Here is a 27,617-nt window from a genome sequence, read left to right as displayed (position 1 = left end):
TTGAATAAAGAAAAACATATTTGGAAAACTATTTAAATCATTAAAATGTATGCTAAACAAAATGTCTCAATGTATTCGTTACAAACATGTCTTTTTCATTTGATATAATGTGGATTTTTTTTCTCTTCATTATTTCTTTGTATACTCCCTCTGGCTGTTCTGTTTTTTGTATTTTGCATGTTACTGTTTGAAATAATTATATAAATTAGAATACAAAAATATATAACTTCTGTCATACTGGTCGCAGAGACATAAAAATAGTAGATTCCTAGAGACACATTAGGACCCAAAAGCATAATCAGTGCTCTAACTCCCCCTTGCGCTGGACTGGAGCAATGAAGTGGTGACGCAGGGTACCGTACTAAACCACAAATTACCTCTAAGTCCCGCAGCGTAAGCTCGCAACTTTTAAAGGAGGAACAACTGTACAATAGTTGGTGCGTAGACCTGAAACAGTCAGTAGCGGAACAAGAGAAGGTCCACAGTTCTCTCTCTCTCTACTATTGACTGGGAGAGGACTGTAAAGGCTGCTCCCAAGGATGATATTGATAAATTGACAACAACAAAAAAGGTACAATCTCTCAAGGCATCTCTCACATGTCGTGCTCCAGGATGATGGTGATGCGGTGTATGTGAAGACATCTCTGCCAGAGGTTTGCATCCTTGGACAGGATGGGCTTCCAGTATGAGGCAAACTGGGACTGGGAGGAGTCTTTAGAGCAACTGTGCTGTAGGGAGAGAACCTGGAGGACAAAACAGGGCTCTGGTCAAAAGTAGTGCACTATGTAGGGAATAGGGTGGCATTTGGGATACAGACTGTGACTATGTGTCCTGAGGTAAATAGAGTCGGTGTGGCTTGTGACAACACAGTACAGAAAACCACGATCACAATATTTGCCAGTAAAACATTCAAAATAGCCTCTATTTGCTGAATCAATGTTACTTAGAGCAGACAGAGTACCTCCAAACTGGTAAAATAAAGGCTAAATAAACAAACTAGGCTCAGTCCCTAATGGTGAAAATGCATTGTATGAAAGCCAGACAGAGTAGATACCGGCATGGTGGATCCAGGGGGGGATGTAGAAGAGAGGAACTCCGTTCTTGGTGCTCTCAGGTATGGTGTAATTCTCTGGGAGAGAGTTAAAGGACTGCAAGTAGACCAGCATCTGATTCGTCTGGTTTATACTACAGAGGGCAGAATGACATGGGCGTTAACAAGAGAAATACACAGTATATGCTCACAAAATTGTTTGAAGCAAGGCACTTTAAACAACCCTCTATCCTGAGGTACTACTCCGTGGCTGACCCTGTACCTCTCAACGTGTGTAGTTGAGGAGGGTTGAGATAAGCAGAAGACAAATCTCATTTTCTCACATTCATAAAATTGCCAATAGAGTATCTATTCTATTGACCTCTGCAGTGTGTTCCAAAATCGTCGTATGACAGAGGTGCGGTATGGGGAGGAGATGGGTTTCCTCAGAGTACAGCTGATGCAAGCTGCCAATTCCTGAGAGCAACATGCAGCTCACGAGCTGCACAATGACTAGCAGCGGTATTCCTACTACACATTTTGCCCTCAATCAAACTTCATTTACATAGCACATTGCAAACATGAATGCAACGTAATGAGCTTCACGGGAAAAAAATACTTAAAAACACAATGAAAAAAAAAAACTGAAATATTTACTACTACACAAACATAAGAGGTTACAAAAACAAATAACAAAACTAGAAAGACTCAAAAAGGACCATAAGGTTAAGGAAAGTTAAAAAGGTATTTTAAGCACGTCTGATATGTATTGGGGTGCACAATAGTGGATTGATTTAAAAACCAATAGAATAAACTTCAAATTAATTCTAAAACTCACAGGCAGTCAGTGCTCTCCATCTGGTCTTGGTCAGTGCCTGAGCTGCAGCATTCTATATGTTTTGTAGTTGACCAATGGCATGCTTAGTAGACAGGACAAGACAGCATTACAGTAGTCAAGCGTGCTTATAATAAAAGCATGGATGAGTATCAGCCTGAGACAGAAACGTCCACATGTTGGCAATGCTCCTCAGGTGGTAAAAAGCCATTTTGGTCACATACCGAACATGTGATTCGAAATCGAGTTCAGAATCTAAAATGACACCAAGGTGGTTAACCTTTATTGCCCATTAATTAAAATGTGCGGACAGATTCTCTCTGTGCTTTGGCTCCAATAATAAGTACCTCGATCTTGTCTTGATTTAGCTGGAGGCAGTTGTGAGCCATCCAAGTATTTCAATCACGAATACAGTCAAATAATGTATCTGTGGAGCTAAAATCCTCTGGTGACACAGAAATGTAAAGTTGTGTGTCGTCTGCGTAGCAGTGAAAATCAATGCTGTGCTTTCTGATAACACTGCCAAGGGGTAACATTTATAAACTAAACAGTACCAGACCCAAAATCGAACCTTGTGGAAAGCCACTTGTGATATCTATTTTCTCTGAGCTATGTTCACCAAGGGTGACGAAACTATTGACCGGTTAAATAGGTCCTAAACCAATTTAGTACAGGACCGGAAAGGTCAACCCACCTCTCCAGTCTATCCAGAAGGACATCATGGTCAACAGTGTCGAATGCAGCACTTAAATCCAAGAGTTTGGCATCTGTTGGCTGAAGATAATTTACCACTTTAACATCTGTGATAAGGTGTGCATGAAAACCAGATCGGAATTTTCAGAAATACAGTTGGCACTTCCCCAAAAATATTTTAGATGTTTGAAAAACAGTTTCACCCGAATTTTGCTTAAGTATGGAAGATTAGAGATTGGCCGAAAATTGCTAATGCTGAAGAATCTATATTACTCACAATAACCATAGTGCCCTTTCTACGGGAGTTGATATGATTTCCAAGTCCTCTGTTGCTTATTCTGACAGCGAGGACTGGAGCTCTACCAGACCATAAGTAAGAGTCAGTTTGCCTGGGCTATAGCAAAGTCGTTGTACTTAGAAAGCAGGTTATCTTTTTCTCACAGCCGATTGAGCAGCCAGAAGGACCTATTCCCTAAGCTGCTTGATGGTGGTGCATTTAGGGCAGACAAATCCCTTTTCAATTTATCAGTTCCATCTTATCTTCATCTTGTGATTGTGTGGAAAGAATCTCACACCTAAAGCATTTGTGCCCAGCCGTGGATAAAAACACCGGTGGGCTAGCACTGCTAGCATTAGCCTGCTCTGTTTTCATGACGGCTGGCAGCTAACTACTACTTAAGTGTCATGACGTTGTATGAGGTTTATGACCCCCATAAATACAATATTTCTGTAATCCAACCAGTTGAAAGTGTCTGTTGGTACTTGAATAATATGATGACAGATCAATTGGTGTCTGGGACATTATATCTGATAGAATGACATTAATTATATCTTGGAAAGTCTACACATTCTAGTCATCAGATTTTAGCTTCTAAATGAGAGAATTGTAAACAACGCTCACTCAGCCACACCCAAGTGAACAGACATTGGTTGAGAACTATGAAACACGCCCTTCCCTCCCTCCCCCAATACAAAAGCCCATTGACGGAGGTCAACCTTAGTTCCCGACGACATTAGGACTGGTGTCCATTTCAACGTGGAGGTGAAGATCACCATGCTGGAAGGATGAATTTCGAGCAGCCAGAATACAGCACGAGCTGAGTATGGCAACTTGGTATGAACTTTGACCTCTTATTCATTAAAGATGTGATACATCCTAGGCGTTGAGTTATCAGCTGCAGCTGTAAACGTACGTGGCCTAGGAAAGGACAGACAATCCTATGAGAAGACAGGGTACTTCAACGTATCTGCTCTACAACAATACGACATGAAATATTCTACAAAGGACAATGGCGATCTCTGCTGGACAAACCAGTCTTCCATCTTCGACATATCTATCGAAGAGTAGCTCAGTGTAATATATATCTTGCATTTTCCTTTTCCGAATGGGCGGTTATTAGAATGCATAAGATTCTGTATTTACGGTAGCATAGCTTCTCAAGGTCCGATAGAGACCCAATCCCTTTTTCCCTCAGTCTTCCCGCGCTTTCATTCAAACCCAACCCCCCTTCTTTGTGTAACCAGCTGTCATACCGGTTTTGATAAAAACAACAAAACAAGTGTAGACAGTACACTGTTCTGTTGTGCGACTGTTTTTTTACTATTAAACTCAATACTAGTATTGTTTTCAATTTCGTAAAGCAGTTTGTGTCTCTTAACCAGGACTTGACTCGGACTCAGGAAGCCTGGTGGTTACAGGGAAGCAAGAGAGTCACTTGCACGATGTGTAGCCTGTGATCGGAGGCAGAGCGGAGCCTGCCTGCCCAAAATCATTGCTTTCTCCCCTGCAGCTCACCAGCTGGCGTAGGCTGTGTGCCGGTATGGGCGAATCCTTCCCACTGCTAGAGAACAGAAACCTTGCTGGTCTGTGCACCCAGTGCTGCTAATATTCTGCTTATCATAGCAGCCAATCCAGTCCAAGTCACGAGAAAGCGAGTCCAAGTTACCAATGGTCGGGCCCAAGTTGAGTCAAAAGTCATGAGTTCAGAACTCGAGCACTACAACACTGGCTCAAAGTACCTCACCAGTGCCACACAGTACCTCAAAAGGTACACTCTTAAACCAGTGATATCTCAAAGCCACCATCTAGCATCCACATCACATTTACTGCAACTGTTTTACTGCATAAGCATCTGCAACCCTAAAGGTCTCCTACCCAGCCCCGACCCTAAAGGTCTCCTACCCAGCCCCGACCCTAAAGATCTCCTACCCAGCCCCGACCCTAAAGGTCTCCTTCCCAGCCCTGACCCTAAAGGTCTCCTACCCAGCCCCGACCCTAAAGGTCTCCTACCCAGCCCCGACCCTAAAGATCTCCTACCCAGCCCCGACCCTAAAGGTCTCCTACCCAGCCCCGACCCTAAAGGTCTCCTACCCAGCCCTGACCCTAAAGGTCTACTAATTCTAAGGGGTTTCACTAAATTAAATATTGGTGTCATTATAACTATAGAACATTTGTTTGGTAAAAGTATAAGACATATTAAAAATGGATGACTCGTGACTCTACCATTGGTGACTCAGACTAAGAATCTACCTTCAGCCATAGTGACTCGTCCTCAAGTTGTAGTGACGCAACTACAGTACTGCTGTGAGGTAATGTGACTGGTCTGAAAAAGTCCTGTACCTTTGGTAAGGTTGATCTCCCTGATGGTGTATCCCTCTCTCAGTCTGACCGACACCACATTGACCAGGTGGGCGTGCACCTCCTTCTCTGTGTGCTTCTTCCTCCTCATCACTAATGCGGGGTTCCCAAGGGCTGACACCAGGTGCTCATTGAACAGCTTGTGCTGAGACACTGTGAAGCACACATACAAATAAATAATAAGTGAATTAATACATGCATGCATTAATTCATAAAGTGTTAAAGAAACGGCAACAAGAAGGCCCTGACGTGTGATTCAATATACAGTAGCTTATACTATTATTGAGAAGCAAGGTAAAGAAATTACTATTATCAACATCATGTGTTTTCACTTCCCCTGTTGCAATATGGACTGTGACAAACTTTGCCCGACCAAAACTCTGGTCCCTCTCACTTCGAAAAGCATCAGAAACAGACAAAAAAGACAACCAATTTTATCTTGTCTAGGTGTCTAGCCAGCCATTAAAGCCTGTTCTTTCATCAGCATCTCTTCATGTTAAACCTCACATTATAAAGATTGACTTCTATTCAGAGAGCAGCCAGACATCTCTGCGGGTTTATCCTGATTCACACGGATAATAATGGGGTGTTTGGAAATGACAAGAGAATCGTACAAAAGCCACTGTGTTTGGACTGTCACAGAGAGCGCTAAGGAGTTCAATCAAGAACACTATCTATAAAATAACTTGTTTCAGCCTAAATTGCACTCTGATGGGGATCAGGTACACAGCAGACGACAGACAACAATGATCATAGACATGTCCCGGAAACTAAATAAAGAGAACAAATAATGTCCTCAGCTCTCAGACTAATTTTCTGTTGATTTGTGTGTATGCAGAAAAACAGACAAAATATACTTAAGTATCAAAAGTGTATGTAATTCATAAAATATACTTAAGTATTGAAAGTAAAAGTATAAATCATTTAAAATTCCCTATATTAGGGGCACACTCCAACAGTCAAGACATAATTTTAAAAAGATGCAGTGTTTAATGAGTCCCCCAGATCAGAGGCAATAGGGATGACCAGGGATATTCACTTGATAAATGCATGAATTGGACCATTTCCTGTCCTGCTAGCCATTCAAATTGTAATGAGTACTTTTGAGTGTCAGGGAAAATGTATTGAGTAAAAAGTATGTTATTTTCTTTAGGGATGTAGTGAAGTAAAAGTAGTAAAAAAAGATAAATAGTAAAGTAAAGTACAGCCCAAAAAATACTTAAGTAGTACTTTAAAGTAATTTTACTTAAGTACTTTACACCCAGGGGCACCATATGGGGGGAAGTTAGGACGATTCTGTTAGGTCCTGTGACTGACAGGGGCCCTAAAAAAATATTAGAATATTAGGTAAAACATTTTCAATATTAAATTATTAACCTATAATCATCAATACAATATTTTATTTACAATGTACTAATAAAACTAAATGGTTGATTTGTCTTGTTTTTGGCAAAAAGTAAACATCCAGAGAGCCTCTGTATTGCCCCCTCCCCTCCCTCTATCTACATGAAATGGTTCGGTCCTGCCCCCAAACCAGGCACAAACGGTACTTGCTAGCAGTGAATTGTGAGTGAGGAGTGCTGGTGGAGCATCAGGTCTCAGCTTCCCAAAGAAAAATCTGGCTGCCAAAAATGAAAAGAAAGAAAAACAAAGACAGGAGAGAGAAAAGAAAGGGCGACAGTATGTCACCTAATTTTTCACAAAGGAAAGTTATTCATTCAAGTTAAGAGAATTTTACATTCAAGATTTGTAATTGCTAATTTCTTATAGAGGGTATCAGTCTTGCATCAAATAGCAAATTCCACTGCAGAGTGTTGCATGAATGTCTGCACAGTGTTATATTTTCACAGCTCACTGTCAGTAAATATCGTACAGTAAATATTGGACTACAAGAGAGTTGCAAGCCTGCAAAGGTAGAGTTATTTAAAGCTTTGAACGGGTCGATTGGGTTCTGGAGGTGTGTGGTTACAGCAATTGTGCAGGGATGGTGTGGCCTGTGGTGGTTATCTTTCATGGGGGCCCAAAGTGATATCTTTCATGGGGGCCCAAAGTGATATCTTTCATGGAGGCTCAAAGTGATATCTTTCATGGGGGCCCAAAGTGATATCTTTCATGGAGGCCCAAAGTGATATCTTTCATGGGGGCCCAAAGTGATATCTTTCATGGAGGCCCAAAGTGATATCTTTCATGGAGGCCCAAAGTGATATCTTTCATGGGGGCCCAAAATCCCTGGCGGCAGCCCTGTTTGCACCACTGGATTAGCGTAGTCATAGTGCAATCTGTAGTTGATCATCAGTGACCACTAAGTGGATGTCACCAACTAAAGTATTCAAATGACTAATGTTTAACTTCCGACATAATGCCGGCATAACAATGTGACAAGGGTAACGACATGTCTGTATTATCATGATGTGCTGTGCAATTTAAAAGCTAATGGTGGGATATGAAAAAAATCTGAGAATATGAAAGTGATCTACTCAAATCCTGTTTTGGCTCAGGACATTGAGCAAAACTGTAATGGCGAACAACAATTCTAGAGTGAAAAATTGACAAAATACCATACTCTTTCTTACCACAGTAGTACTCAGGGTTCATGGACTCGCTGGTCTTGAGGAAAGAGTATGTGAGGAAGGCCTTGTGGTAGGTGTTCATGTTCTGACTGGCCAGGTCAGGCTCAGGACAGCTAGACAGGTAGGAGCCAAAGGTCGCCAAGGAGATGAACTTCATCAGCTCAACGTTAGGGATGTACCCAAAACTACAAGTCGTATGAGTAGGCCCCGCCCACCTGACAACATACACAGAGAACGGAAACAAAATATGAAACCAACCACAACTATAGATTATCCACAATATGTGAAGATTTATTCAGAACCAACTTTGATTACAAAAATAGTGTTACTGAATGAGAGAGACAATATTCAGTAGATGGATTCTCTGAAGGGCAGTTGCCTACTGGCCTAAAATCCAAACTGAATCCATGAGTTTCACTTTGTTAAACAGAGCATGGACTCAGTTTGGATTCCATGCTCGTTGTCTGCCTCAGTTGAGAAGATACAATAATCCACAGTAGACAGCAGCTCTCATGGTGTGTCCGTATGTTGTAATGTACACTGAATATACACAGCAGTTTGACCCACTGGGCTATGTTGTGGCATGTTTCAGTACCTGAATGAAGGAGCAGGTGATGGTTCCACTCCTAAGCTGGTTCAGAAGGGTCTCACACACAGCCACGTCAGGCACACTGGTCACCCCATCTGTAATTACGATTACACCTGGAGAAGTTTGATTGAGAGATTGGTTTAATGGGTTACAACAAAACAGGATCAACTCAGGTTAAGGCAGGTAAAACTGACTGAAACAAATGTCACTCTTCCCTAGGGAGCAGTGGTAAAAAGCTAGGCTTTCAAAGATAAATAGGCACAGTGTGGAAAACTAACCTTGATTGTTCGATTGAACAAAGAAATACAGTAAGTATGGATGGTCTAAACCAACCTGCAATGGAGTTGGGGGGCAACAGCTGTAGAGCTAGGATGCACTGTCACACCATGCTGACCAGCCCTACGTCTGCAGTCACCATGGAAACGCCATGTTTCCTCACAGGCACCTCCTCCATGATCATGTCACTGCCGAACCCAGGGCAAGGGATTGGCCCATCAAACTACGAGAGAGAAAATGAATGATCAACTGAGATCAACCTGAAAATGGAGGAGGGGGGTATCTGGGGGCTCTGAGATACCAGAACGCATTGAGAAAAAGAAGTCAAACAACATAGCAGCACAGCAGACAAGTAGTAAAAGCCAAGTAGCCTACTATCTATGGTGGTGAAATGGACAGCACTCTCCAAGGTGCTGATTATTTCAAAGCATTTTTGCCCACATACTTGAGTATAGCTGCAGGGCTTACACAAGTCTGAATTTCTTATTGCCTCATTTTCTAGACATCAATGTACAGCAACGTTTTTACACATCATTGCAGAACACCCGCCATATACACACACATAGTAAGCTGTGGGGCTTACCAGAATCGAATTCATATTATTTTCAAGACATCACTGCAGAAAGCCCGCCATATACACACAGTCAGCTGTGGGGCTTACCAGACATCATGTAGCAGTAGAACAAATATCACAATATCGGAAGATAACTTCAAATCAAATAAATCAATATAGGCTACAGCAGAACACACGAGAATATATAGGCTTCCTGCCTATGTGACAATATGATGCACATATTCACATTAACCTCCTACAATGACAATCCCCGTATCAAGTCCACTTAACCACTGACAGTCAATTTCTTGCTCAAAGCTATTAGAGGGCCTGTGGCTGTGATGTTTAGCCTCCTAAGGAGGTTGGGAAGATAACACTCAAAATGAAAAAATTGTCTGTAGAGTAACTATAACCTGGGTGTCCTTGTCTACAGGGCTGGCTGACACCAAATGCACCTTGGTTGGAGCATGTTCAAAAACCTTTTTTCTGACGGCTCTTTGTTTTTTTTTGCTTTTTTACAACTGAGGCAGAGGATGTAACTGTACATTCCACTAACTGTTTTGCTAGTTTAAATCAGTGTGGCAGGATAGGATGATTACACAGAAGGGTCACCACACTTTTACATGATGATGGGGCAGGAGAAATAACGAGGAGCAAACTTAATTTAACAGTACCTCTTGCGGCATTATTTATTAATTGTTTCACTGTTCGCCCTATACATTTTTTTTAAAGCAAACGGGGCCTCACGAGTGGCGCAGCGGTCTAAGGCACTGCATCGCAGTGCTTGAGGCGTCACTATAGACCCGGGTTTGATCCCAGGCTGTGTTGCAGGCTGGCCGTGACCGGGAGACCAATGAGGCGACGCAAAATTGGCCCAGAGCTGTCCAGGTAAGGTTTAGCCGGCCCGGGATGTCCTTGTCCCATTGGACTCCTTGTGGCGGGCCAGGCGCATGCACGCTGACTTCGGTCGCCAGTTGTATGGTGTTTCCTCTGACACATTCGTGCGGCTGGCTTCCAGGTTAGGCAAGCAGTGTCAAAAAGCAGTGCGGCTTGGCAGGGTCGTGTTTTGACCTTCATCTCTTATGAAGTCCATATGGGAGTTGCAGCGATGAGACAAGACTAACTACCAATTGGATATCACGAAATTGAGAAAAATGGGTAAAAAGTAAAAAATATATTTTATTTATGTATTTGCAAACAGTGAAATAATTTATAAATAATGCCGCGAGAGGTATCAGATCCGAGAAAGAAGGTGTCTGAATGAACAAAGTCAACTCAGAGAGGTCCCGGATCTGGTTCTAGCAGGATCCGGCTCAAATTAAGCACTGCTTAATACTCCATAACGACAAAGTCAAAACATATTTTTAGGAATGTTTTCAAATTTATTGAAAATGAAATTCAGAAATATCTCTTTTACATAAGTATTCACACTCGAGTCAATACTTTGTAGAAGCACCTCTGGCAGCGATTAAAGCTGTGAGTCATTCTGGGTAAGTCTCTAACCTGGATTGTGCAATATTTGCCCATTTTTTAATTTTTTTAAATTCTTCAACCTCTCAAATTAGTTGTTTGTTGATGATTGCTTGACAACCATTTCAAGGTTTTGCCATAGATGTAAGTCAAAACTGAAAGTCGGTATCTTGGTAAGCAACTCCAGTGTAGATGTGGCCTTGTGTTTAGATTATTGTCCTGGTAAAAGGTGAATTCATCTCCCAGTGTCTGATGGAAAGCAGACTGAACCAGGTTTCCCTCTAGGATTTTCTCATTTGCTTTAGCATACCTGTTAAAGTAGCCAGCTGATTCTAGCCATCCTGGTTAGTTCTAGTCGGGCAGCTTAGTCTCCCATTCAGAGGACCCCCACTTTTGTCAGTGTCTTATTGGTCCAGGTCACGCCAAATACTTATCACCACATCTCCTTCAGCCCATCAGTTGCCTTGATTCCCGGGACTTCAGTTTCAGTCAGTCTATGACCCGAGCACGCTGTGTGGTCAAAAACATGCTTCCCCATCCTGATGAGCACTTCCACAGTTTCCCTCCTGCTGAACTTTTTCTCCTGTGGACTTAATCCCTGTATGTCTGATGTTTAATTGTGTGTGCATCTAAACGACCACATAGTTAATGTCAGTTCACACTGGATATGATTCTCAGTTATCTGAACCATGAGTGGATAGATGTGTGTGATGTGTGTGGACATCTTCCATTAAACTCCCCTTAAACTGGACATCAGCCTAATCCTTGTTCTGACCTGACATTCTGTAGTGGTTATTATTGGTCTTAAGCCAGCACCTAAGGTTTCTTATTACATTCATGGTCTTTCAATTCTCTACAACCTTACCCCTATTTTTCAAGGCCCATAACATGACGCAGCCACCACTATGCTTGAAAATATGGAGTGGTACTCAGTAATGTGTTGTATTTGCCCCAAACATAACACTTCGTATTTCAGGACAATATACAGTGGGGCAAAAAAGTATTTAGTCAGCCACCAATTGTGCAAGTTCTCCCACTTAAAAATATGAGAGAGGCCTGTAATTTTCATCATAGGTACACTTCAACTATGACAGACAAAATGAGAAAAAAAATCCTGAAAATCACATTGTAGGATTTTAATGAATTTATTTGCAAATTACGGAGGAAAATAAGTATTTGGTCACCTACAAACAAGCAAGATTTCTGGCTCTCACAGACCTGTAACTTCTTCTTTAAGAGGCTCCTCTGTCCTCCACTCATTACCTGTATTAATGGCACCTGTTTGAACTTGTTATCAGTATAAAAGACACACGTCCACAACCTCAAACAGTCACACTCCAAACTCCACTATGGCCAAGACCAAAGAGCTGTCAAAGGACACCAGAAACAAAATTGTAGACCTGCACCAGGCTGGGAAGATTGAATCTGCAATAGGTAAGCAGCTTGGTTTGAAGAAATCAACTGTGGGAGCAATTATTAGGAAATGGAAGACATACAAGACCCCTGATAATCTCCCTCCATCTGGGGCTCCACACAAGATCTCACCCCTTGGGGTCAAAATGATCACAAGAACGGTGAGCAAAATTCCCAGAACCACACGGGGGAACCTAGTGAATGACCTGCAGAGAGCTGGGACCAAAGTAACAAAGCCTACCATCAGTAACACACTATGACGCCAGGGACTCAAATCCTGCAGTGCCAGACGTGTCCCCCTGCTTAAGCCAGTACATGTCCAGGCCCGTCTGAAGTTTGCTAGAGAGCATTTGGATGACCCAGAAGAAGATTGGGAGAATGTCATATGGTCACATCAAACCAAAATATAACTTTTTGGTAAACACTCAACTCATTGTGTTTGGAGGACAAAGAATGCTGAGTTGCATCCAAAGAACACCATACCTACTGTGAAGCATGGGGGTGGAAACATCATGCTTTGGGGCTGTTTTTCTGCAAATGGACCAGAACGACTGATCCGTGTAAAGGAAAGCATGAATGGGGTCATGTATCGTGAGATTTTGAGTGAAAACCTCCTTCCATCAGCAAGGGCATTGAAGATGAAACATGGCTAGGTCTTTCAGCATGACAATGATCCCAAACACACTGCCCGGGCAATGAAGGAGTGGCTTCGTAAGAAGCATTTCAAGGTCCTGGAGTGGCCTAGCCAGTCTCCAGATCTCAACCCCATAGAAAATCTTTGGAGGGAGTTGAAAATCCATATTGCCCAGCAACAGCCCCGAAAAAAACACCACTGCTCTAGAGGAGATCTGCATGGAGGAATGGGCCAAAATACCAGCAACAGTGTGTGAAAACCTTGTGAAGACTTACAGAAAACTTTTGACCTGTCATTGCAAACAAAGGGTATATAACAAATTATTGAGATAAACTTTTGTTATTGACCAAATACTTATCTTCCACCCTAATTTGCAAATAAATTCATAAAAAATCCTACAATGTGCTTTTCTGTATTTTTTCTTCTCATTTTGTCTGTCATAGTTGAAGTGTACCTATGATGAAAATTACAGGCCTCTCTCATCTTTTTAAGTGGGAGAACTTGCACAATTGGTGGCTGACTAAATACTCTTTTGCCCCACTGTACATGCCCGTCTGAAGTTTGCCAATGAACATCTGAATGATTCAGAGGACAACTGGGTGAAAGTGTTATGGTCAAATGAGACCAAAACGGAGCTCTTTGGCATCAACTCAACTCGCCTTGTTTGGAGGAGGAATGCTGGCTATGACGCCAAGAACATGTTTTTCTGCTAAGGGGACAGGACAACTTTGCCACATCAAAGGGACAATGGACGGGGCCATGTACCGTCAAATCTTGGTTGAGAACCTCCTTCCCTCAGCCAGGGCATTGAAAATGGGTAGTGGATGGGTATTCCAGCATGACAATGACCCAAAACACACAGCCAAGGCAACAAAGGAGTGGCTCAAGAAGAAGCACATTAAGGTCCTGGAGTGGCCTAGCCAGTCTCCAGACCTTAATCCCATAGAAAATCTGTGGAGGGAGCTGAAGGTTCGAGTTGCCAAATGTCAGCCTCGAAACCTTAATGACTTGGAGAAGATCTGCAAAGAGGAGTGGGACAAAATCCCTCCTGAGATGTGTGCAAACCTGGTGGACAACTACAAGAAACATCTGACCTCTGTGATTGCCAACAAGGGTTTTGCCAACAAGTACTATGTCATGTTTTGCAGAGGGGTCAAATACTTATTTCCCTCATTAAAATGCAAATCAATTTATAACATTTTTGTCATGTTCTTTTCTGGCTTTTTGAGTGGTGGGCCAGTCCTCTTCTGGCTGTGCCGGGTGGAGATTATAACAGAACATGGCCAAGATGTTCAAATGTTCATAAATGACCAGCATGGTCAAATAATAATAATAATCACAGTAGTTTTCGAGGGTGCAGCAAGTCAGCACCTCAGGAGTAAATGTCAGTTGGCTTTTCATAGCCGATCATTAAGAGTATCTCTACCACTCCTGCTGTCTCTAGAGAGTTGAAAACACCAGGTCTGGGACAGGTAGCATGTCCGGTGAACAGGTCAGGGTTCCATAGCTGCCGGCAGAACGGTTGAAACTGGAGCAGCAGCACGGCCAGGTGGACTGGGGACAGCAAGGAGTCATCATGCCAGGTAGTCCTGAGGCATGGTCCTAGGGCTCAGGTCCTCCGAGAGAGAGAAAGAAAGAAAGATAATTAGAGAGAGCATACTTAAATTCACACAGGACACCGGATAAGACAGGAGAGGTACTCCAGATATAACAAACTGACCCTAGCCCCCCGACACAAACTACTGCAGCATAAATACTGGAGGCTGAGACAGGAGGGGTCAGGAGACACTGTGGCCCCATCCGATGATACCCCCGGACAGGGCCAAACAGGAAGAATATAACCCCACCCACTTTGCCAAAGCACTTGGCTACCCTAGTGGTTAGAGCGTTGGACTAGTAACCGGACTGGTAACCGGAAGGTTGCAAGTTTAATCCCCCGAGCTGACAAGGTACAAATCTGCCGTTCTGCCCCTGAACAGGCAGTTAACCCACTGTTCCTAATTTGTTCTTAACTGACTTGCCTAGTAAAATAAAGGTAAAATGTTTTATTTTTTTAAATGTCTTAAAGTAATGATTTATTTGAGCTGTTATTGCCATAACATGGATTTGGTCTTTTACCAAATAGGGGTGGTGTACAGAAGATAGGGCTATCTTATCACAACACAACTGATTGACTCAAATGCATTATAACCACTAGGCTCTAACCACTAGGCTACCCTGCCGCCCCATGGAGGTTAGTCAATCAGGAACACTTCAAGAACTGTAAAAGTTTCTTCAAATGCAGTCACAAATAAATGCTTCAGAGTTCAAGTAACAGACATCTCAACATCAACTGTTCAGAGGAGACTGTGTGAATCAGGCCTGCAAAGAAACCACTACTAAAGGACACCAATAAGAAAAAGAGACTTTCTTGGGCCAAGAAACATGAGCAATGGACAGTCCAAATTTTAGATTTTTGGTTGCAACCTCTGTGTCTTTGTGAGACACAGAGTAGATGAACGGATGATCTCCGCATGTCCGGTTCCCACCGTGAAGCATGGAGGAGGAGTTGTGATGGTGATTTGCTAGTGACACTGTATGTGATTTATTTAGAATTCAAGGCACACATATCCTGCATGGCTACCACAGTATTCTGAAGCGATCCGCCATCCCATCTGGTTTGCGCTGAGTGGGACTATCATTTATTTTTCAACAGGAAAATGACAAAACACACCTCCAGGCTGTGTAAGGGCTATTTTACCAAGAATGAGTGATGGAGTGCTGCATCAGATGACCTGGCCTCCACAATCACCCGACCTCAACCCAATTGAGATGATTTGGGGCGAGTTGGACCGCAGAGTGAAGAAAAAGCAGCCAAGTGCTCAGCATACGTGGGAACAATTCAAGATTGTTGGAAAAGCATTCCAGGTGAAGCTGGCTGAGAAAATGCCAAGAGTGTGCAAAGCTGTCATCAAGGCAAAGTGTGGCTACTTTGAAGAATCTCATAAAATATATTCTGATTTGTTTAACACTTTTTGGTTACTACATGATTTCTGGGCTAGTCGCAGATCTGTTTACGCTGTTTTGCCAACACTCATAGTCGTTATCATTAGAGCGACAGCACAAAAGTCTAGCTACATCTCCTCCAGTAGAGCTAGTTAACCCACCAGTTCAGACTTTGGGACCGGCCAGATGACCCGATTGAGCTTGCCCAGGAACCAGGCCAGACGTACGTTGCGTGAGATACGGTATTCCTCCTTCATTAGCAGGTACACCTGGTCTGGCTCCTCCACCTGAAGAAGACAAAGAGTAAGAATTAGAACATTTGGTGTTATCTCGTGAAAAAAATGACAAGAGCCCTTTGAGAAGAGTCAGGATGTTGTCCTGGACCCTGCTTCTGCCAACATATTGATGAACTTTGACATCCTCATGAACTAAAATAATCAATTATCTGGTCTGCAAGGGAAGGACTCTGTGCCCTTTGTTCAGTAATGTGGTTTAATAGCCTACATATTAGCAAGATACTGGACTTCTGTCACAACACGGCTTAATCACATTAAACTACATTTAATCAGTTTGCATATTCTGTGTGAAGTCTTCCTGACAGTATTATATTCCATAAAATGGGTGACATAAAGCTAAATTGATTGGCAATCTGATCCCATTTCGACTAATGTGAAGCACATGACACTGGCAAAACAACCGGTCTATAGCTTTATACGGCCTGTCAAGCTAATGCATAAGATACGTTTGATATGGCTAGCTAGTTGTTGTAATTGTCCCTTGTATTTGACAGCAAATACAGGGGACATCTTTGGTATGCTCACTTCTAGCGGACTAAACTCCACTTCATTCACCATGGAGTGGAATTTAGTATGCTAGGTCAGTTCAGGCGCGAGCGTTTTGCAACACCCCTAGCTCAAGTTATTCTGCTGACTGTTTGAAATTAATTGTAGAAGTTAGTTAGTTTAACAAGCTAGTGGCAACTCAGAGTTACAAACACATGAACCTTAGTAAATTATCTCATTGTCCTGTTTGTCTGCCATACCTTGTATGACATATACTGACTTATTCACTTTGTTTTCATACACGACTGCAGGCTAGTCATTGTTATATTTTGTTTATTTAGTTAAACCACACGTGATCGGGATGCTTCCGTCTTCGTTTCTCCACCGGAGTTCAACAGCTAGGCCTTCAACGGTTTTGTAGTTCTACTTTTGATTCCAATGTGCCAGCTTTCTGAAAAAGATTGCAGATAAGTGGTATAAAATATTTTATTGAGAATTTCACGGCATAACGTCTCAAAGTAACACACGGTTGTCTGGCTAATTACAAAGGTTTGGAACTTAAAACGTAAAGCAAAATGATTCTGAGCGGAGCATGCCCACTGTTGCACTCATTATTTACTTCCGGTAGATATTTATTTCGCTAGCCAGCAGGTTCGCTACCCTAATAAAATGCAGGTAAGGTGGCTTTTCGACAAAATGTTAAATTCTGAACCAGTCAATTGTCTTAAATGAAGTACAGTTCCTCATAGCGCATGACATGCTTATTTGTATTCAGCTAACGTTGCCCCAAGTTACTGCTAGCGACTCACTAAGAGCTAAATGTTAACGCGTTATTAATCAAATCTGTCTTTTTTTGTTTCTGTCAAGCAACGCGAAGAAAAATTGCTGGACGCATCCGTGGAATCGCTTATTTCCCGCGTAGCTCATCTAAAAAACGCTCTTCACAGTTTCATCTACAAGTTGGAAAACGAGTATGAACGACTGACATGGTAAGTGACAAAGTTAGCTGCTATAGCTATTAAAAATGTCGTCTAGTCAGACAATTAGCTGCTTTGTTCCCAGATGGCTGACAGCATCACATTAGCCGGTTACAATCTGCTACCTAGCAAGTGACGAGCTAAATGCTAATTTTAGTTCGTATGCTTGCCTGGTTTCTTCCTAGGTTCCTTCCATTCTAGTGATTTTTTTTTTAACCACCGTGCTTCTACATCTGCATTGCTGGCTGTTTGGGGATTTAGACTAGGTTTCTGTATAAGCATCTGCTGATGTAAAAAGGGCTTTTAAATACATTTGATTGATTCTTCCATAATTATGCATTATACTTTTTTGGATGCGCATTTGGGTGTCGAGCTGTTAAATTATGCCATATTTTCACACATCGTCATCTGATCGGCTGATGTAAAAATGGCTTTGCATATAAATTGCATATGATACGTTTGGAGTAAGCTAGCTAGGTCCCAGTGTTGCTTTTGGATGGCATTGCTGAAAGCAATTGCGAGACTTGGTTACCTATTTGGATAAATTAATATAATTGTATGAAAATAAATGTACTCTAATACTTAATTCATGAAGTTGTTGTCTCTATACTTGGACAATAGGCCCTCTGTATTGGACAACTTTGCCCTCTTGTCCGGTCAGTTGAACACCATCAATAAACTGTTGCGGAATGAGAAGACGCCATCTTTCCGCCAGCAGATCATCATCCCCCTGCTGTTGTCTCCAGACAGGGATGAAGAACTAGCTGTGAGTATCTTTTCTGTGGATGAGGATTAGCCTTGTTAAACCAGACTGGATGCTGTACTCAGGCAGTGAAACAATGGTGAGAACAGCATTGAGTCTGGTTTAACCAGGCTAGAGGAGAATAGTTTTTCAGACACACTTATTTTATTTCACCTTTATTTTACCAGTTAAGCTAGTTGAGAACAAGTTCTCATTTACAACTGCGACCTGGCCAAGATAAAGCAAAGCAGTGCGACAGAAACAACAACACAGAGTTACATGGAATAAACAAGCGTACAGTCAACACGATAGAAAAAAAGGTCTATATACAGTGTGTGCAAATGGCATGAGGAGGTATGGCAATAAATAGGCCATAGTAGCAAAGTAATTACAATTTAGCAGATTAACACTGGAGTGATAGATGAGCAGATGATGGTGTGTAAGTAGTGATACTGGTGTGCAAAAGAGCAGCAAAGTAAATAAAAACAATATGGGGAAGAGGTAGGTAGATTGGGTGGGCTATTTACAGATGGACTATGGACAGCTGCAGCGATTGGTTAGCTGCTCAGATAGCTGATGTTAAAGTTAGTGAGGGAAATGTAAGTCTCCAGCTTCAGCGATTTTTGCAATTCGTTCCAGTCACTGGCAGCAGAGAACTGGAAGGAAAGGAGGCCAAATGAGGTGTTGGCTTTGGGGATGACCTGTGAGATATACCTGCTGGAGCGCATACTACGGGTGGGTGTTGTTATCGTGACCAGTGAGCTGAGATAAAGCGGAGCTTTACCTAGCATAGACTTGTAGATGACCTGGAGCCAGTGGGTCTGGCGACGAATATGTAGCGAGGGCCAGTCGACTAGAGCATACAGGTCGCAGTGGTGGGTGGTAAAAAAAAAAACGGTGGTAAAATAAACTGAGTAGAGTATTGGAAGCTATTTTGTAGATGACATCGCTGAAGTGGAAGATCAGCAGGATAGTCAGTTTTTTACTAGGGTAAGTTTGGCGGCGTAAGTGAATGAGGCTTTGTTGCGAAATAGAAAGCCGATTCTTGATTTGTTTTGGAGTGGAGATGTTTGATATGAGTCTGGAAGGAGAGTTTACAGTCTAGCCAGACGCCTAGGTATTTGTAGTTGTCCAAGGATTCTAGGTAAGAACTGTCCAGAGTAGTGACCGTCCAGAGTAGTGATGCTAGTCGGGCGGGTGTGGCAGCGAACGGTTGAAAAGCATGCATTTATTGTTGCTAGCGTTTAAGAGCAGTTGGAGGCCACGGAAGGAGAGTTGTATTGCATTGAAGCTCGTCTGGAGGTTAGTTAACACAGTGTCCAAAGAGGGGCCAGAAGTATACAGAATGGTGTCGTCTGCATAGAGGTGGATCAGGGAATCACCCGCAGCAAGAGTGACATCGTTGATATATACAGAGAAAAGAGTCGGCCCAAGAATTGAACCCTGTGGTACCCCCAGAGACTGCCAGAGGTCCGGACAACAGGCCCTCCGATTTTACACACTGAACTCTATCTGCAAAGTAGTTGGTGCACCAGGCAAGGCAGTTATTTGAAAAACCAAGGCTATTGAGTATGCCAATAAGAAGTGATTGACAGAGTCGAAAGCCTTGGCAAGGTCGATGAAGACGGCTGCACAGTACTGTCTTTTATCGATGTTGGTTATAATATCGTTTAGTACCTTCAGCGTGGCTGAGGTGCACCCGTGACAGCTTGGAAACCAGATTGCACAGCGGAGAAGGTACAGTGGGATTCAAAATGGTCAGTGATTTGTTTATTAACTTGGCTTTGAAAGACTTTAGAAAGGCAGGGCAGGGTGGATATAGGTCTGTAACAGTTTGGGTCTAGAGTGTCTCCCCCTTTGAAGAGGGGATGACCGCGGCAGCTTTCCAATCTTTAGGGATCTCGGAAGAAATAAGAGGTTGAACAGACTGGTAATAGGGGTTGCAACAATGGCGGCAGATAGTTTTAGAAAGAGAGGGTCCAAATTGTCTATCCCAGCTGATTTGTACGGGTCCAGGTTTTGCAGCTCTTTCAGAACATCTGTGATCTGGATATGGGTGAAGGAGAAGCTGGGGAGGCTCGGGCAAGTACAGTGAGGAGAACAAGTATTTGATACACTGCCGATTTTGCAGGTTTTCCTACTTACAAAGCATGTAGAGGTCTGTAATTTTTATCATAGGTACACTTCAACTGTGAGAGATGGAATCTAAAACAAAAATCCAGAAAATCACATTGTATGATTTTTAAGTAATTCATTTGCATTTTATTGCATGACATAAGTATTTGATCTCCTACCAACCAGTAAGAATTCCGGCTCTCACAGACCTGTTAGTTTTTCTTTAAGAAGCCCTCCTGTTCTCCACTCATTACCTGTATTAACTGCACCTGTTTGAACTCATTATCTGTATAAAAGACACCTGTCCACACACTCAATCAAACAGACTCCAATCTCTCCACAATGGCCAAGACCAGAGAGGGTGTAAGGACATCAGGGATAAATTGTAGACCTGCACAAGGCTGGGATGGGCTACAGGACAATAGGCAAGCAGCTTGGTGCGAAGGCAACAACTGTTGGCACAATTATTAGAAAATGGAAGAAGTTCAAGATGACGGTCAATCACCCTCGGTCTGGGGCTCCATGCAAGATCTCACCTCGTGGGGCATCAATGATCATGAGGAAGGTGAGGGATCAGCCCAGAACTACACGACAGGACCTGGTCAATGACCTGAAGAGAGCTGGGTCCACAGTCTCAAAAACGTATGATCTCTGTAATTGCAAACACAGGTTTCTGTACCAAATATTAAGTTCTGCTTTTCTGATGTCTCAAATACATATGTCATGCAATAAAATGCAAATGAATTACTTAAAAATCATACAATGTGATTTTCTGGATTTTTGTTTTAGATTCCATCTCACAGTTGAACTGTACCTATGATAAAAATGACAGACCTCTACATGCTTTGTAAGTTGGAAAACCTGCAAAATCGGCAGTGCATCAAATACTTGTTCTCCCACTGTAGCTGCGAGGGGTGCGGCGCTGTTTGTTGGCCGGGGTTGGGGTAGCCAGGAGGAGAGCATGGCCAGCTGTAGAGAAATGCTTATTGAAATGTTCGATTATCATGGATTTATTGGTGATGACATACCCTAGTCTTTGCTTACCGCCGTACACACTGCCCCCTCTCTCCAGAAACTGACAGAGCAACGCGTGCCTGTGTTCAGCCATGAGATTGTGCCGGATCACCTGCGCACCAAGCCTGATCCTGAGGTGGAGGAGCAGGAGAAACAGCTGAGTGCGGAAGCTGCCCGGATAGGACCTGAGGTGGCACAGGTAAACCGACTTGGTCTTCATCTAATCATACCGCAGTTTGAGAGGAAAGCAGCTCCCTGGTTCACATAAGGAGACCTGTATCATTTTCATACTACTGAGGGAAATTATACATCCGCCTGTTGCTGAAAAGGATAATAAAATATTGAAGCCACTTCAAGCCAGCGTGACGGACGTCACTGTGCTTGCTTAGCAGGTGAGCTTCCTCCCTTTCTCGGCACACTGGCCGTACAACGGCTCATACCAGGGTCATCTGCCTCTCAAACACATGTAACTGTTTGCGAACGGTTGTGCGTACATTTCAAGCTGTGGAATGAGGTTACGGTACTATAACAGTTACATATGCCCAAATGAACACGAACTCATGTTGTGTGGTGGGAAGACACAAAGTAAAATAGTGCTTGTCATGTAATGCACCCATGTACATTGTAGTCTATCTATCCAACAACTCAAGTTGGAGTAACAAAATAATGCCTTGTTTTTCTCCCAACAGAAACAAATCCAGACACTGAACAAACTCTGTTCAAATCTACTGGAGAAACTGAACAATCCTCGCGATGATAGGGATGCAGACAGTGCAGGTACACTGATTGAACCAATATTCCCTTTTTACCTGAACATTTACAGATACGCTAACGTAAGAACTGTTATGGAGTTTATTGATGCTTATGTACTCCAGATGTACAGGCGGTCTAACCTACAATCCATGGTATGGAGTTTATACTTATGCACTCTCCTCTCTATTTTAGCTATACGGCAAAACAAACCATCTTTCAACCCTGCTGACACCAATGCACTGGTGGCAGCGGTGGGATTTGGCAAGGGGCTTTCGAAGTGCAGGCCCCCAGGTCCTGTGGCCCCTGGACACACAGGACAAGGGCCCATGATGAGCGGAGGTCCCACCTTACAGCAGGTCACCATCGGTGGGGGTTCAGGCCAGCAGCAAGGCATGGGGCCGGGTGCTCCTCAGCAGCAAGGACAGCCAGGTATGAAGATCCTGAATGTCATATAGACCTGAGTCTTGCTTTGCTACACTTAAGTGTTTTATTCACTTTAAGGCCATAACTAAAGGTTCTATAGACCTGAATAATAAGGGCAGTTGGTTTTTCAGACACAGATTATTCCTAGTCCTTGACAAAAAAATGACTTTAAATGTACCAGACCATTCAGGTATTGAGAAAAAGACTGCCCTGTAACTGATTTGTTTGTTTTATTTTTCAGGGAAAATGCCATGCAACATCAAGACAAACATCAAGGCTGCCTCCTCAATGCATCCTTACAACCGATAAGATCCGCTCTCTATCCCATACTGATAGGAAGCCTACAGAGTGAGCCATGTAAAGTAATGCAAGTATTCATATGATATATGTATGCTATGTTATCTTTTGACTAAATACATCATTTTTCGAAGAAAGTATCATACTGTGAAAGTGCAGAAATTTGTCAATGTGCTTCCATTTGTGAACACTAGAGAGCACTGTCTTTCCATTTATATTCAAGGGACAAGACAGTTTGAGAACTTGGTCATTGTTGCAGAAAAGGTCACTGGTTCGAATCCTCGAGCCGGCTAGGTGAAAATCTCATTGTGCACTTGAGCAAGGCACTTAGCACTAATACCTCATCTAAGTCGCTCTGGATAAGAGTGTCTGCTAAATAACAAAAATGGAAACAAGTCTGCATTATGTTATGTCCTTCAGAAATGTATAATACAATTGTGGGGTTTAGTGTCAGTCAGAAAAGGAATATATTTAAAACCTACTTTAACTGCTTCACCATGTCTCTCCAGTTGTGTACCCTAGTACTGCCTCCTATCCCTTCACCATGTTGTCTCTCCAGTTGTGTACCCTAGTACTGCCTCCTATCCCTTCACCATGTTGTCTCTCCAGTCATCTGAACCCTAGTACTGCCTCCTATCCCTTCACCATGTTGTCTCTCCAGTCATCTGAACCCTAGTACTGCCTCATATCACTTCACCATGTTGTCTCTCCAGTCATCTGAACCCTAGTACTGCCTCCTATCCCTTCACCATGTTGTCTCTCCAGTCATCTGAACCCTAGCACTGCCTCTTACAGTATCCCTTCACCATTCCGGCCATTCTGAATAATGTAAGCCCGGTGAGAGTAATGCGGCTGGACATTGCACTGCCTGGCCTGATAATGTCAAAGTCGTTAAGGGAGGAAATGAGAAAGTTCATGCTGACGTGTTGGGGGCCTCTGTGCTCAGCCCCACCGTGGTCTGTCCACTCTAATCCCTATCCCACCTCCCGCTGGGCGGCCGGCACTACAGCACAGGGACAATGACCGCTGTGGCTGTCACACGATACGACACAGGTCGCTGGGTGACCTACATACACAATGTCCTCTGCCGGCCTGACGTCTCGCTGTGTCAGCCTCAATGCCCTGGTAAGAAAGGAGAGTCTGCTGAGACAGCTAGAAGATGCACAGGGTCAGACTTTCTATAGATGTCTTATAAACAGTGGACTATAGGCAGATGGACATTGTGTCCATTTGGCCTAACAGAGAGACTCCTGAACAGGCTGTTACTGCCTTGTTTTGACCCTACTGCAGCTCCCTCTATGTGAAAGAAATTTAGGGCTACAACTCTTTATACAATAAAAATCAATGTTTCCCGGAGATGTGAGTCCCTTGTCAAATGACATATTTTGTACTTTCCCTTTTTTTGTTTGTCCCAGTAGGACATGAGAAGCATTGCGATAATGAAGTGGGTTTGAGGGTTGGGCTGACCTCTACCCACATTCAATTAGCACGTACTGGAGGATAATATGTGTAAAGATGAATTCTCCTGTTAAATATTTCAGTAATAATGTGTACGGAACATTTGTCACAAGATTAATTGCGTGGTGCACCAGAAGTGCCTTCGTGTGGAAAATAACCCATGAAATGGTCGTGGTGAATTTAGATGGAGGGTGCATTGTTCTTGTCATTCTCCTATTGATTGTTTTTTAGATTCATAATTTGCTCTTGTTTCCTCAATCACATGCTCAATCTGATTCGGATTCATCCTCCAATAATTGATTCTTATCTTTTAATGATAGGGTGACATCTGCAATTTTCATTTAAGAGAAAGTGTTTAATCTTTTCTAGGATGCAATGAGCTTCAGGATGTCATTGAATGCCACCTAACATAAAGCCATTATCTCTAGGTAGTGGCATGTAGCATAACGGTTAATAGTGTTGTAGCATCACCGATCCGTTGTGCCCTTGAACAAGACAGTTCATCCTAATTGCTCCTGTAAAACGCTCTGGATAAGCGCGTCTACTAAATTACTAATATGTAAATGTATGTGGCTTTGCTGGTGTGTCAGTCAGGCCATCTTCCTTCGGATTAGTCTTCATAGACATGGTGTTGAACTTTGAACTGACCATGAGGGGTCAGCAGTGTTTCACAGCTGAGTCTTTTGTGACAATATTACACAATCTACAGTAAATCCTTCGGTCTTTAGGATGCAAGTTCATGGTCCAAACATACACTGTGATATTTTAGAGATTTGTTGCCTTTTCTCTGACAATTATCATGATACTTACATATGTTACATGATAATTACACATTTCTTCTCCCTGATATTTTTGGATGAATACTTAATGTGACATCTTCCTCCATATCCATGATCCTCTCTGAAAATCCCATATTCCCCCTGAAAACACCTCTGTAGATACAAAGGCCATTTTTGTGAATGTATGTAGCTAGCCCAGCAAGATAGTCTCGCAATGCTCACTTGGTTCTGGCTTTGTCTGCGAGGAGATTGCAATGCCAGTATATCTATGTCCTTGATAATCTAGAGAGGAGAATGTTTATCATTTCTCAGTTCGGTTTGGATTTATGTTCCAGAGAAGATTTATGGGTTGGATTTGAATTTTGTCTTTGTAATAATTGATTTTGGCACAGTTTGAGGGAAATAGACTCTACATTCTTTGAAGAAGAGGATAAGGTCCATATCTGGCTCATTAAGAAAGCTTTGGGCTAGCATCATAAAGCAACATTATAGCCTACAGTACAACATCAAACTCCCACACCAAAAAAACGGGCCAAAAGTATAAGGTTTAAGTCACATGAAAGACCATGATGACACACTGATCTGTGAAATCTGATTAAAACGCTTACAAACATGTCTCCTTTATGAAACTTTGAGTACCAGAGGAATCTGAAGAATTTATTACAGATATGTGGGAGGCAGAGGAAAGGAAAGACGCAGGCATTCCTTCCAACAACAATTAGTGCCTTTTGCCAAACTGAACGGTTTCCAAAAATGAAAACTGTAGACCTAAACCAATTTGAATATACAAAAACTTAGACTAGAATTTAATCAATTTCAGTCCAGTTGGAGTTGGAAGTTTACATACACTTAGGTTAGAGTCACAAAAGTAGGTTTTCAATCATTCCACAAATTTCTTGTTAACAAACTATAGTTTTGGCAAGTCGGTTAGGACATCTACTTTGTGCATGACACAAGTAATTTTCCCAACAATTGTTTACAGACAGATTATTTCACTTATAATTCACTGTATCACAATTCCAGTGGGTCAGAAGTTTAAATACACTGAATTGACTGTGCCTTTAAACAGCTTGACATCATTTCCTGGAATTTGCCATGGCTTTAGAAGTTTCTGATAGGCTAGTTGACATAATTTGAGTCAATTGGAGGTGTACCTTCAAACTCAGTGCCTCTTTGCTTGACATCATGGGAAAATCCAAAGAAATCAGCCAAGACCTCAGAAAAACAATTGTAGACCTCCACATGTCTGGTTCTTCCTTGGGAGCAATTTCCAAATGCCTGAAGGTACCGCGTTCATCTGTACAAACAATACTATGCAAGTATAAACACCGTGGGACCACACAGCTGTCATACCACTCAGGAAGGAGACACAGTCTGTCTCCTAGAGATTAATGTACTTTGGTGCGAAAAGTGCAAATCAATCCCAGAACAATAGCAAAGGACCTTGTGAACACACATGCAAAAGTATATATATCCAGAGTAAAACGAGTCCTATATCAACATAACCTGAAAGGCAGCTCAGCAAGGAAGAAGCCACTGCTCCAAAACTGACATAAAAAAGCCAGACTATGGTTTGCAACTGCACATGGGAACAAAGATCATACTTTTTGGAGAAATGTCCTCCTAGTCTGATGAAACAAAAATATAACTGTTTTGACATAATGACCATCTTAATGTTTAGAGGAAAAAGGGGGATGCTTGCAAGCCGTGAAGCACAGGTTGGTAGCATCATGTTGTGGGGGTGCTTTGCTGCAGGAGGGACTAGTGCACTTCACAAAATAGATGGCATCATGAGGGAGGAAAATCATGTAAATATATTGAAGCAACATCCCAAGACATCGGTCAGGAAGTTAAAGCTTGGTCGCAAATGGGTCTTCCAAATGGACAATGACCCCAAGCATACTTCCAAAGTATTGGCAAAATGGCTTAAGGACAGCAAAGTCAAGGTATTGGAGTGGCCATCACAAAGCCCTGACTGAAATCCTATAGAAAATGTGTGGGCAGAACTGAAAAAGTGTGTAAGGAGGCCTACAAACCTGACTCAGTAACACCAGCTTTGTCAGGAGGAATGGACCAAAATTCATTTGGGGAACTTATTGTGGGAAGCTTATGGAAGGCTACCCGAAACGCTTGACACAAGTTAAACAATTTATAGACAATGCCACCAAATACTAATTGAGTGTATGTAAACTTCTGACCCACTGGGAATGTGATGAAAGAAATACAAGCTGAAATAAATCATTCTCTCTACTATTATTCTGACATTTCACATTCTTAAAATAAAGTGGTGATACTAACTGACCTAAGACAGGGAATTTTTACTAGGATTAAATGTCAGGAATTGTGAAAAACTGAGTTTAAATGTATTTGGCTAAGGTGTATGTAAACTTCTGACTTCAACTCATTCAGGAGGATTTTTTTATATTTTTAATTTCAGTTCATTTCCTAAATTGACTGAATTAAAATGGCATCGACCCCAACCCTGGTCAACACTGCAGTATCTCCCTCACCATGATGTGTCCATCTCCAACTGCCCATCATCATATCAACTCCTTCCCAGCAGGACCCAGAGAGAGGCCCTTCCCTTACCG

The 27,617-nt window shown here is 42.4% G+C and overlaps 1 protein-coding gene and 2 long non-coding RNA genes across 3 annotated transcripts; 1 reads left to right on the top strand and 2 right to left on the bottom strand.

Moving 5' to 3' along the window:
• On the bottom strand, positions 1 to 1,492 carry LOC112251842. Its single transcript, XR_002953732.2, has 3 exons — positions 1,413 to 1,492; positions 1,055 to 1,185; positions 1 to 743 (listed from the first exon to the last, which is right to left on the bottom strand). It is a non-coding gene; the product is annotated as an uncharacterized LOC112251842 (long non-coding RNA).
• Positions 1,493 to 5,182: 3,690 nt separating this feature from the next.
• Positions 5,183 to 16,863, bottom strand: LOC112251272. The gene is made up of 6 exons (XR_002953644.2): positions 16,729 to 16,863; positions 15,848 to 15,973; positions 8,689 to 8,854; positions 8,362 to 8,468; positions 7,770 to 7,981; positions 5,183 to 5,349 (listed from the first exon to the last, which is right to left on the bottom strand). It is a non-coding gene; the product is annotated as an uncharacterized LOC112251272 (long non-coding RNA).
• A 138-nt stretch (positions 16,864 to 17,001) lies between these two features.
• LOC112251271 (mediator of RNA polymerase II transcription subunit 8) lies at positions 17,002 to 24,147 on the top strand. The gene is made up of 7 exons (XM_024422176.2): positions 17,002 to 17,143; positions 17,336 to 17,457; positions 18,067 to 18,211; positions 21,375 to 21,515; positions 22,006 to 22,093; positions 22,262 to 22,498; positions 22,734 to 24,147. The coding sequence occupies exons 1-7, from the start codon at positions 17,138 to 17,140 to the stop codon at positions 22,799 to 22,801; spliced, it is 807 nt and encodes a 268-aa protein (XP_024277944.1). The 5' UTR covers positions 17,002 to 17,137; the 3' UTR covers positions 22,802 to 24,147.
• The last annotated feature ends 3,470 nt before the right edge of the window (positions 24,148 to 27,617 follow it).

Source organism: Oncorhynchus tshawytscha, linkage group LG05, assembly GCF_018296145.1.
Source record: "Oncorhynchus tshawytscha isolate Ot180627B linkage group LG05, Otsh_v2.0, whole genome shotgun sequence".
In the NCBI taxonomy this organism is placed as follows: domain Eukaryota; kingdom Metazoa; phylum Chordata; class Actinopteri; order Salmoniformes; family Salmonidae; genus Oncorhynchus; species Oncorhynchus tshawytscha.
The sequence above is the reverse complement of the archived record's forward strand: the minus strand, read 5'-3'. Positions and strand labels throughout refer to the sequence as shown.